Source organism: Podarcis bocagei (genome assembly GCF_964188305.1).
Source record: "Podarcis bocagei genome assembly, chromosome: 10".
NCBI lineage: Eukaryota > Metazoa > Chordata > Lepidosauria > Squamata > Lacertidae > Podarcis > Podarcis bocagei.
Window position 1 is genome coordinate 69348801 of NC_138135.1, and position 13058 is coordinate 69361858.

Genomic DNA, 13058 nt, shown 5'->3' on the forward strand with positions numbered 1-13058 from the left:
GCGGGAGTTCCTACCAGTCCCAATTTTGAATTCTGGCCAATCAGGCCAGTCCATGGGGGCAGGGCTTCAGAGTGGAACAGGCGTCACTCCTGCTTGCCTCCTGGGACTCGATATTCATGCTTTGGGGCTTGTTTTATATTACCATTTCTTCTTCTAGGTTATGTGATTACTAGCTTTGTGGTTCTTTAATGGCTGCCATATTCAGAGCCTTCAAGGAATTTGCCTTCAAACAGATTGGCCCCGTTGGAAGGTTTTGGAATACTAAAGGTGCAATCCTTTCAACAGTTAAGTCTAACCTAATTGCATCTATTTCATTTCCATTTCAAGCAAATATTGAGGTCAGATAATTAAGCAAGGTTATTTTCCAAAGTATTTAAGTTGTCTTGTAAATATTTATTTCTTAGAGGCAATTTATATCATTAAAGTTCTGAAGTTTGGTATGACTAATCCCCCTCTAATTTGAAAGGGGGAGGGCTTTCCTCTGAAAATGAAGGAAAGACAGTGAATGCTATTAGGTTTTCTAGAACTCAAGCATGAAACTCATTCTGAGAAGTGCCACTGCTGATTCTACTTAGTTTGCTGTGTTCTGAATGCCTTGATTTACCTGGGTTATGATATAACCTTATCGGACTGTTATAAAATGTCTGCCTTCCACTCAGTTTCTTATGTGGCCCATAAGATGAAAAAGACAGAAGACGAGGTGGATCAGCTGAGGCAGAGATGGCCTCAGCAATGTCTGTAAGCACCTCAGTGACCTGACTTATAAAAACAACTGAATGAAGTAACCAAGATGGGGAAGATACCTTTCCATCCATTTCTGTTTCACTAGATGCTCATGTGATGACTGCTACTTATGAAAAAGAAGGAAGGAAGCACCAGCACATTCTGTTAGTTGCTTTGTAGGCTGGTTTTTATCCCATAAATTCTGAGTAAGAGGACACCTCCAGGAACCTTTAACAAAAAGAATTTTTCTTGAGAAAAGCAGTATCATCAATATTTGCTTTGCAGTGACAAAGAGCAGTAACTAGTTTCTTAGTGCACTAGCAGCAGTGGCTCCATGTTTCCAGAGAGTTTGCTTTTTATCTGCTTGTCAATCATCTGTGGAGAGTGGTACCTATTACTATACTGAAAATACTACAGTACCCCATGTACCTCTTACATATGAACGCTTAACTAAATGAATGATGGTGATGTTAACATTTACTTAAAGTTTTGAACTGATATTATGCCTTCTAAAAAGATTAAACTAAACCGAGGAACCTCCAATCTTTGAAAACTTTACTTAAGACGAAAGGTTTAACTCTTACCTGTCAAAATCTCCATTGCAAAGTGCTCTGACAGATATCTTGAATGCCTGCCACACTGGATTTAATGTATTCTTTATCACTTCTGTCTTGTGGCAGATTGTAAAGCTGAAACACAAACAAGCTTTTCTTATTTTAATACTTATCTAAAGGTATTGATAGTTTTGAAAACAAATCCACCAAGTGGGAATAAACTGTAATTTATGTGAATTTTTTTTCCTAAAAAATGACCACTATTTCATTTTTAGTCATGTGAACAGCTTTCAAATTCACCTACACATATAGCTATACCACACTTCTTTTTCTTTTTACGGAGCCCACATGATGGGTAGCAGCAGGAAGTGGAGGAGGAACTCTGGCAAGCAGAGGAGGGGGCTTTGATGAGGCTGCTGTACCACTTCATATGTGAGGAAGAAAATATTCAGACTCCTTCCCTTATAATGTTTTGTAGCAAGAGTTCTTGATTATTAGATGTTGCCGTTTGGGATTAAAGCAGGGAGGAGGTGCCTGATTTTTTTTCTCTACCTCTCTGAAGACAGAACAAAAGCCTCAAGACAAGTTGTCTCCTTGGCACCAGGATGCAACAGCTATGGTGCTGTTTACTGACCTTCTCTCACACTGGTATATTTCTAAACACAGAGTGAAATACACTCGGAGCCGAGAGTTGATTTCATGCGCTTTATTCAACTCATAGTGGTGAGGAGGAATGGAAGTTCCCCCACAATATCTGCTTTATATACATTATTTACATAATGGGCTGGACATGACTGGCTAATTCTGGGATTCTCCTGTAAGCCAATCAGGTTGTGGATTCGCTTCCATCTGGAGCTGGTTTGGGTGGCTCCTGCGGACCAATCATACTGCTGCATTGTTCTAGGACCAATCAGACTGCTGCATCATGAATCCTATTGTTCTAGGACCAATCTGACTGCTGCATTTTGGATCCTATTGTTCTAGGACCAATCAGACTGCTGCATTCTAAATCCTATTGCTCTAGGACCAATCAGACTGCTGCATTTTGGATCCTATTCAACTCAGTACATAACACAGAGAGTATCAATATTTTAACTGTTGACAACAATAAGAAGCTTCTAGACCAGGAATGGTCAACATGCTGCTCTCCTGCCCCCAAGGTTTGTATGTCTGTTGCTTTCTCATTCTGCAATGCTCAGAAAGCTGCCTGTTAAGGATTTCAGGGTATGTCTGGTGTCTCGTCTACTCCCATGCACAATGGTCTGTGGGGACTGAAGTTCCCAGATTTCCTCTTCCCTCACCCTGCTGGAAATCAAAGGGCAGAGCCCCAGGAGAAGCCTGTTCTAAATAGTGAAAATATGCTCCAGCCAATGGTAACTGGTGACCCGACCCAAACACCTAGATGTGGTACCAAAAACTCAACATTTCTGGTTCTGTGCTCACAATCACTAACCCAGAGTAGAATCCCATATCATCCGTATAAGCATGTATGAAACTATGGAGAAACCACGGTGATTATGAGCACGACACGATGATTAAAGGGTATAAGTATCTGACTACTTCGGGTTAAGTGATCTTGAATAGGCCTTGTGTATGTGTTACTGCTCACTGGGTCTTCCTCTTTACAATGGCTCCATTCTGTGAACAAGCAGCATGTGAACCACACTCACAATTTGCTTCTCCCGAACAAATTGCCAGGATCAGTTAGCAAAGAACAAACCTTGGCTTAACATTACAGTTTGGTCAGAAACAAACCATGAGTGTTGGTTCACACGTTGCAACTAAGCCAAGACTTGCTATTTGTCACTTCTGGCTCTAAAGGGAGGAACAAAAGGGGAGCAATTCAGCAGCATGCACTTGTGTGCTGCTCCTTCACAGAAAACCATGGCTTATGGCTTACTATGATGACTCCAGACCAAATGGATGCCAATAGTAAATCATGAGGAATAAAAATATGATTGGTCTCGTTTTTCATCATTGCAGATTCCCAAGTGGAGATGAAGATGCACACACCAGGTCTCTTCTCTCCTGCCTTGTCCCCAGATGAGATCATACCCAACCAGAGAATGGATTCCAACTGATGCAAATGAAGATGCACATGCCGTCACAAAGCAGTGTTGCCACAAGCAACTTTCAATAGGTTCTTTTACAGTTTTCTCCATCTCACCGCCATCTGATATATAGCAACAATATATATACTTGGATACTATCAAGGCAGAGAGAAAAGTGATTTGTCCGCAGCTGCAAGTCAGGGGTGGCTAACATTTGTCCCCCCCCCCCCAAATGTTGTGGCTGATGGGAATTGTTGTCCAACATCTAGAGACCCAAAGGTTAGCCACCCCTGCTATAAATGAGTAAGTAACCAAAAATCTTCCAGAACATAGTGTTGATAGCATGTTGAAGCATGTCGTCTGCAAACTAATCTGCCTTATTACAAACCCAAAATTCTGGATCATTAACAAAAAAAATTAAATAGCACCAGACCCATAACAGATATGGGGAACACTGCCTACTTTCCTCTGTCATGAGAACTCTGTGTAACTCTGTCTCCTTTTCCATAAACAATTACTGGCTCACCATCTTACACCAAAAGTATTTTGGAAGTCAAAGTATATAATGATTACTAGTTTACCCTTTTCAATATGTTGATTGCTCTTGCATGAAACCAGTATCTTACTCATTGTTCCAGTACCAACCCACTAAAATAGGCAATTTAGACATATTTAATGCACAGAGGTGCTTGCGCAAAGAGTTCCCTAGAGCACTGGACTGTTTCAATTTCTAATCAACAGCACTCTAAAGATACAAGACTGCTGAAACTGTAAATATTGTTTTTAACCACTCCAGCTGTTTTTTCCCCTCAGTTCAGGATTTTTTTAGTTGAAAAGTTAAGAAACCTAGACTTATCTAAGAAACCTAGATACCCAAATCACTGTTATTCATTATAAGCATCTGTTAGTGATTTATATTTTTTTGAGCAAGACCACATTTGAAAAATTGCATAAATATGAAATATTGTTGGTTTGTTTAAAAAGCTATGGAAGCAGGCACACGGAGGAAATACACATTCTCTCCTCATCAGTGTAATTGTGAGTTGTATTTTGAAACAAGAGGTTTGTAAGTCTAGAAAAAATAAGACAAATGCACTGCGAAAGAGAAACTTTTAATACACTACACACAAAATCCCCTGGTCACCCCTATAATTTACAAGACTTCATGTTTAATGGAAGAAAACAAGAGTATCTACCTGCCATCTTCATTGCTGCGAAAAAATACCAGGAAGGGATCAGATTTCCCAAAGAAATCTTTCTTGTCCAATTTGTTAGCACAAAACTGCATCAGTACAGCATCCTAATAATAGAAGAGTGTAATACAAATTAAGTATATAATTTATACCAAGCATACTATTTACACTGATTAAAAACTGCATAAGTATTAGGCATCAAGTTTACATTGCTTTCATTTTACTAACCAAAAAAAGAGGTACTACAAAGTAATTTTTGGTTTTCTTTTCATTTGCTACCAAGATGGGAACATAGTCATGAATTTTGAGTCATGATTTGTGTCACACACATCATATCAAATATTTTAATCAAATTATTCATAACTTTAGGCTTCTGAAGCTATACTGTAACAAAATTTCAATTACAAATTAAGAGATAGCAAGGATTTCTTGTTCCTTCCACTGCAATTACCCAAATATAATCATGTTAGAATATATTCATATTCTACAACAGGAGATATTCTTCATTTGTTCTTCATTCTGCTCTTTGACAACCTCCAATAATAATTAAAAAAACATATAAAATAAATACAATAGCATAAAATGCCACAAAACTGTAGCAGAAGAAGAAATACCACTTAGAAACCACAGCTTTAAATGGTATATAAATGGTGAAATAAATAAATAAATAGAAAGGGAACAAAAGAATTAATAAAGCAACCCTTGTCTGACATGTTTTTATGTATAGGGAGGTGCTTTGCTTATGTGAGCTCATATCCTCTCTGGTGTACGTCAGACGCAGATTTAATAGGTTGAAGGCTACAGTGGTGCCTCGCAAGACGAAATTAATCCGTTCTGCGAGTCTCTTCGTCTAGCGGTTTTTTCGTCTTGCGAAGCAACCCTATTAGCGGCTTAGCGGACTAGCGCTATTAGCGGTTTAGCGGCTATTAAAGGCTTAGCGGCTATTAAAGGCTTAGCGGATTAGCGGCTAAAAGGCTATTAGCGGCTTAGCGGCTTAGAAAAGGGGGGGGGAGCGGGAAAAAATCGGAACACTCGCAAGACGTTTTCGTCTTGCAAAGCAAGCCCATAGGGAAAATCGTCTTGCGAAGCAGCTCAAAAACGGAAAACCCTTTCGTCTAGCGGGTTTTCCGTCTTGCGAGACATTCGTCTTGCGGGGCACCACTGTATTTGAACTGCATCCACTGACTGCTGATTCTACGTAACAAGCCATTCAGGACCAGGAATTTGGTATGTGACTACCATGCTGTTTTCTCCACACTGTTGCAACATTGTGGAGGCAAAACAAATGGTCCTGAATGATCCACAAGGAAAGCAGCTACTCGTGAAGAAAAGCATGTAGATTTTGACCTATCTACATGTGGTGGCCATTTTATTACAATGAGCCTTGCATTTAGCTCCATCATCCATGCATACATACTTGGTTTAACAATGATACAGTTGTGCCTCGCAAGACGAAAAGAATCCGTTCCGCGAGTCTCTTCGTCTTGCGGTTTTTTCGTCTTGCGAAGCAAGCCCATTAGCGGCTTAGCGGATTAGCGCTATTAGCGGGCTTAGCGGATCAGCTGTTAAGCGGCTTAGCGGCTTGGGAAAGGGGGGGAGGAAAAAACCCCGCAGGAACTCGCAAGACATTTTCGTCTTGCGAAGCAAGCCCATAGGAAATTCGTTTTGCGAAGCACCTCCAAAACGGAAAACCCTTTCGTCTAGCGCGTTTTCCGTCTTGCGAGGCATTCGTCTTGCGGGGCACCACTGTAAGTCCTGTTAAATTTTAAGACTAATAAAAACTGGGACTATGCATCAACACAAAATATTCCTTGAGGAGGAGCTGCAGCTCAGTGTAGATAGGACATGTTCTGCATGCAAAATAACCCAGGTTCAATCTGTGGTATCTTCATGTAGCAAAAACTCCTGTCTGAAACCCTGGACAGCCACTGCCAATCAGTGTCAATACAGTCAAACCTCGGTTCTCGAATGGCTCCATTTTTGCACGTTTTGGCCCCCAAACGCCGAAAACCCACAAGTAAAAGCTCCGGTTTTCGTAAGCTTTTCGGAACCTGAACGTCCAACGCAGCTTCTGCTTGAGTGCAAGAAGCTCCTGCAGCCAATCAAAAGCTGTGCCTCGGTTGTCAAACATTTCAGAAGGTGAAGGGTCTTCCGGAACGGATTACGTTCGACAACCGAGGTTTGACAGTATTACTGAGATATATGGTCTGACTTGGTGTAAGGCTGTGTCCTTTGTTGTTCCTAAATAGATTTAATTATTTAAAGCAGCATAAGATTAGCTCTACTTCTATAGCAAATGCCAAGACGTCTACTCTTCAAAGTCTGATTACAGTAGTACCTCAGGTTAAGAACTTAATTTGTTCGGGAGGTCCGTTCTTAACCTGAAACTGTTCTTAACCTGAAATACCACTTTAGCTAATGGGGCCTCCCCTGCTGCTGTGCTGCCGCCGCGTGATTTCTGTTCTCATCCTGAAGCAAAGTTCTTAACCCGAAGTACTATTTCTGGGATAGCGGAGTCTGTAACCTGAAGCGTCTGTAACCCGAGGTACCACTGAATTAGCATGCAATAGCTAGTCTTAAAAGTCTAGCAATATACACATGGATTTAATACAACAACAAATGTACCTTAACAACAACAACAACAACAACGGTACCCTACCCATCTGACTGGGTTGCCCTAGCCACTCTGGGCAGCTTCCCACTTACATAAAAACATAATTAAACATTTTAAAACTTCCCTATGCAGGATTGCCATCAGATGTCTTCTAAAGCTTGTATAGTTACTTATCTCCTTGGCATCTGATGGGAGGGCGTTCCACGGGGTGAATGCCCCTACCAAGAAGACCCTCTACCTGGTTTGCTGTAACTGCACTTCTCACAGTGAGGGAACCACCAGAAGACCCTCAGTGCTAGATCTCAGTGTGAGATGAGGGAGTGGAGACACTCCTTCAGGTATACTGGACTGGACTGAGGCCATTTATGGCTTGAAAGGTCAGCACCAACACTTTGAATTGTACTCTGTGCTAACTAGGAGACAAACAATATACTTTGACAAAAGAAAACCAAAATATTAACTTACCCGGCAACAGTTGAGCTCCTCTGCTGTCATTATTATTGTGCCACATTTCTTCCCAGGAATTCCTCTGTAACAAAACAACATTGTAATAGCAATTAAATACAAGGATTCCAAACTCACCAGTTCATTCCTCTCCAGAGTTCCCTCTCTGCATTCTCCATCCATCAACCTGAGCAAGCTCTCATATATAGTCCTTTGGTACTAATATATGCCATTCTCCTTAACTAATAGGGAAAGTAGAGGATCAGTGTATCACTGCACCATAGTGTCTTTACTTCTGGTGTTCCCACAACATGCAGAAGATTATGATTGGGGCCAAAAGACCAAGGGAAATATTGGTTTATGGGTGTTATGTTGCAAGCGAGCACAAAATGTGAGATTATCAGTGATGAGGGAATTCTTTTTGGTGCATTATTTTTCCACCAAAAAAAATCCATATCTCCCATTCATTAGTAACAACAAATTGGTGTCAACTGCAAATAAATATTAGGCATGCTTGACAGATTCAACATTTTCGGCTTTGTTTACTAAATATAAGTAAAATAAACATGCTAAATTAGATCACTTTCTAGGGCATCAGAAAAATTTCCTATATATATTTTCCAGAAAACTCACATAACTGGGGAGCACAAAACTTAATTAAAATATTAAACTTGGCTTTTTAGCCTGTAAAACTCAGCATCTATACTATATGAAAATATAGGAAATGTTTCATACATCTGACTAATCTGTAAGTTAAGGCCATTTTTACTGTCGCCTGCACATTATTCCTGCTTTTATCACCTTCATAGTTTGTCCCCCAAAGCCAGACAATGTAGTGCACTGAGGTTTAGCTCCAGTGGGGGAGAGAGGCTATAGCTGGCAAAGTGGCTTTCACAACCCTGCAATGTAGTCCACTCTTACAGAGTGCAAATCAAGTGAATAGGGAGGAAGTATCAAAAGAGTTGTAAAGAAGAATGTTAAAGGAAGCGGGCAAAGGCAAGACAGAAAATATTGTGAAGTCAGGGCTGCTCCACTCACTCACTCGCTCTCTCAAACACATACAGCTATGAAAAGGCACATCACATGCAAACAGCATCACATTACGCACTCAGGAGCATACTACCTATTAAGCACGGCCCATGTAAAGTACGCAGCACACAACTGCACACTCCATGCACACACATGTAGAAGAAAAATCAGATGTAAACATGTGTAGTAACTCTACACACACAGTGGCATATCACCTGCAAATACACTTAGCAGTATTCTACATACAAGCACACATAGTAACATGAAGCATGCAAAAAAGGTCTGCAACACAACACACGCAAATTCACACAGGAAAATGCCTCAAACAAACAGGCACAGCAGCACAACGCCCACAGAACAGCAAACTACATGCAAAGATTTGCAGGAGTGTGGCACTCACATAGCTACATATAGCAGCGTGTCACATGCAAACCGAGGAGAATATGCAGCAACATGCAAAAGCATGCAGCACACAAACACTATGCAAATATGTACAGCACCATGCAAAGGAGCATGCCCAAAGCTGGACCAGAAATGCCCTCTATTTTCACAAAGCCATTCACCTCTCATGGAAGTGGCAGGTGGAGGTTTATTTAACAGGCTTTGGGGAAGGGGATAAACTTTCTAGTTAATTTCATAGGGAGCAGGAAGGGTTATCATAAGATGAAGTGGCAGGAGTTTTAAATCTTCTCTCTCCCTTTCTTATAAAAAGTTTCACTGCTGCTTCAAGAGGTGGCACAGCTGTAATTCTTAATGCAATCAGCTTTCTTAATTCTTATAAAATGTCACAATGGGAACAAAGCTATGTCACAATGCTGCGTCGCTCCCAGAGAGTCATTTTAGGGAAATGCAAACACATGCAGCACTATGCAGCCACATGCAAACACACACAGGAGCATCCTTTCCCCCATCTACAAATACACACTTCTGCAGACTGCTTGCGCCGCCAATGGCCATTTTTGCTTTGGAAAGCAGGTTCCACCAGGGAAGCTTCAATCTGCCAAACAGATGCGAGTTTTAATATTGCCTTTAGTTCAGTGACTGGTTTAAAATGGGAACTTGTAACAAGGCTATATAATGGAGTTTTACTGAGGTAGCTAAATGCATATTTTTGCATTTGACATAATTATGTTTTAGGCAAGAGGAAACAAGATTGCAGCCGATGGTCTTGCTTGGATGGAATGTTAACCCCATAGTTTTGAGTCATGAGAATCGCCAACAATAAGCCTTCAGCTCACAAGCTCCCTTCACTGTTTGTTTCTTAGATATGGCTGCAGGGAAGAGATCATAAGCTTTTGCTTCTGTGTTAGATTGACTGCAGCTTGTCATTCTATTCTGAAACCAGACCAACTGTGGTTAATCTTAACTATGGTCTGTTGAAACAAGCCAAGTTCATAAACGGTGTCATTTGGTTAGATTATACCTCGAAAAAGTGGATTTTCCATGTCAAATTTCCTATTGATAGAACTAATTATCTTATTTTTATGTTGACTACAATTTCAGGCTATATAATGATGGAATGATGAAAAATCAATTCACCTTAATTGAAGACAGTGCTATAATTTACTTTAAAACAGCACCACACAAATTCAGAACACCCAACAGTGAATAAAAAATGACATTCCTTGACAGTATTCCCTGTCTAGAATTTTTATTTGTCAAATACCAGAGAACACAAGGATCTGCCAGACCCAAAGGCAGGATCAGTAGCTAGTGGGAAGGATATAGGAAGTTTAGCATCAGTTTCTTTGAAAAGAATACACTTACATGATTGACTTTTCTAATCTGCTTCCTTGCGATCCAACAATCTCTCCAAGCGTACAGAAAACTTGTCCCAAGAAGTCCTGAAAAATTATTATGAAAATGATAAATCTAAGTCCCCATCCCCACTTTGCACTTAGTAAGCTTATGGGTATGAGAAATGCAGTATTTAGATAGAATTAAAGGCTTTATTTGGACACACTGATCAATTATGGTTCATAATTAATGCTTAAGTGAGCATTGCACCTTAACCTGGGCAAGTTTGGAACCTTGCTTTTCATGAACCAAAGCTTGTCACGCTATCTGGATCCAGAACTATCTTAACTATGATAAGCTGCAACAACAAAAATTTTGAGAAGTGCAGGAGGAAAATATTTCTTTCTTCTTCATGTACTGGTGTGGATATTGGGGGACAGACTCCCCATAATCTCTATGTTCAGTGAAGGGTCAGAATTTGAGCAAACTTATAATTTCCTGAGTTTAGCAGGGGCTGGGAATACCAGCTAACTTCCTCCTGAGGCCACCCTGTTGATGGTGGTTGTGAAACAAACAATGGTGCTGATGTCCACTCCTGGGAAGATTGACAACTGTCTTGAATGTTGTCCACTTCTGTTAGTATATTGCAGCAAAAATATTTAGAGCACATTGTAGTATCTTAAAGACTAACAGATGGTATGATATACGGTAAGCTTTCATGGACTCAAGCTCACTTCATGAGATGCATGAAGTGAAATCGTAAGTGGCATGTATATAAAGGACAAAATTGTAAGGTAGGAGTTAAATAGCAATGAGATGCAGAAATTACAGTCAGGGATAATTAGAGCTTAAAATACATAAAATGTGTACATGAGATATGGAAACACTTAAGGTTAAAATAAAGTAGCACTTACATGTTTCGATAAATTTGGACTCTTTGAATCCACATCATACCTAAAATGAAAAAGAACAAAATATTTTAATCTACTTATAAGCTCAAATACCCATGTAAAACAGTGAAGTAATCTTGCTGGTTAAAACTGGGTTTTAGCTGGTATTGTGGTTCGAGGACCCGACCCCCGCGAAGTGAAATGAAGACACAGGGACACGTGATACAAGGTTGATGGGCTAGAAAAGGCCACAACTTTACTGATTACAGGAATGAAAAGGTATTGGCTTAGGCATTGGATCGAAACAAGTGGGTTTATTCACCAGTAAGTGGAGCCTGTTGATGCTAATCCAACTATAAGCTCTCCCCTGCTGTCACCGAGGGTCGTGCCATGGCCTCCCGCCAAGCAGGCATCGGACGGAATACACGACCCCCAGATTCCTTTAACGGAATACCCCTAAAATTGAAGGCATAGGCGATGGCCACACCTAGCACTTCGACACACCACAACACATTATTCCAATGCCTAACCTACCCACCAATACCACAAAAGTTGTGACGATTGCTACGAGGTAGGCGAAAAAACCAAAAAGCCTAATGCCAAATGGAAAAACTCCTACCAGGCCCCCTGGGCAACCAGGGTGACCAACCTAAGGTCCATAGCAAGGCCAATGACCTAAGCCCTAACCAAAAGGGAGTGGAGGGTGGGTGACTCGCGAGGGGACGACGACAAGGAATGAGGCCAGGGAGAGGCTGGCGCTGCAGCAAAAGGCTGCTGAACACGCCCCCTCCGTGGCACCTGGTTGGGTGGCCACCGGGGGGGGGGCGTGAGCGCCAGCCAGGTGAGCTGGAGGCAGGGGCCACACCCCCTGCTGGGCGGTGCTCGGGCTCCCGCCCACAACCACTCCCCTCTCTTTCAGGGAGGAGAGTCTTTGTGTAATCTTTCCATCATTTGCATTGTAATATACATTGTAATGTGTATGATGGCGGAACTCTCTATGTCTGTTCAGGTGAACGTCGATTTAGCTGTCAATGCAGAACCTTAACCCTTAATGCTTGGGGTGGGAGTGGAGATGGAACTCTCAGTATGCAAAAGAACATAAGTTCCGCATGTTCTGATTGGTGGGTACAAGTTTTGAATTTGGCTGGGGTTGGACTAGAGTGGCCAGAATAAGTGTATATATGGCTAGGAGCTGGCTATATGGTTGGAGGGTCCATGACTGGCAATTGTTATGGACAGCCAGGAGAAGGCAACAGAAGTGGATCAAGGAGGAAGAAAGAAGACCTGAAAGGATGGCAGAGTGGCTTGGTGGCCAGAGGATTGCTGGGATAGCTGACTCACTTGCCTTAGGCTGAAGAGACAAGTGGAGAACCTTTCTAGAGCACTGATGGAGAAGAAGTGGTGTGCTATTTGGAATGCTAGGCAGGAAATGTCTGGTAGGAGAGCCAGGGGAAGATTCCAGGAAAAACGAACAGCAAAAACAGACCTGCACTTAAATAGGTCAGCAGAACCTGAAGCAGAGGCTTCAACAAAAGTCTTCAGTTATAGTGCTGGTGAGGCCTAACGGGTGGATGGCAATCTGGAAAAAGTGTTTTAACAAGGTTGCTAAAAGTTTCCTCGAAGCTGACCGGGTTTAGTATCCATAGTGTAAAATAATAATTATACCAAGGAAAACTGTAGATCCATTAGCTGAATTTGAAACAACATAGTTTGCTGTAATGAATTGACTGGAAACATGTTTTACCACTACATTAAGATACAATCCAATGTCAAAATGTTTTAAAATTCCACTTCATTAACTATTCTTGTAGATCAGATATACT

At 41.2% G+C, this 13058-nt stretch overlaps 1 protein-coding gene across 5 annotated transcripts in view; it reads right to left on the bottom strand.

Annotated features, from left to right (window-relative positions):
- Positions 1–13058, bottom strand: part of CPNE8 (copine 8) — a 65698-nt gene that overhangs the window by 25878 nt on the left and 26762 nt on the right. For 3 of the 5 annotated variants that reach the window (XM_081211646.1, XM_081211648.1, XM_081211649.1), the window contains exons 5-10: positions 11260–11299; positions 10376–10452; positions 9534–9605; positions 7601–7664; positions 4525–4628; positions 1308–1412 (exon numbers count right to left, since the gene is read on the bottom strand). In XM_081211646.1, the coding sequence (XP_081067772.1) occupies positions 1308–1412; positions 4525–4628; positions 7601–7664; positions 9534–9605; positions 10376–10452; positions 11260–11299 (462 nt within the window). Of the gene's footprint in view, positions 1–803; positions 929–1307; positions 1413–4524; positions 4629–7600; positions 7665–9533; positions 9606–10375; positions 10453–11259; positions 11300–13058 lie in introns of those variants that run through there. The other 2 variants (XM_081211647.1, XM_081211650.1) reach the window with 2 other exon arrangements.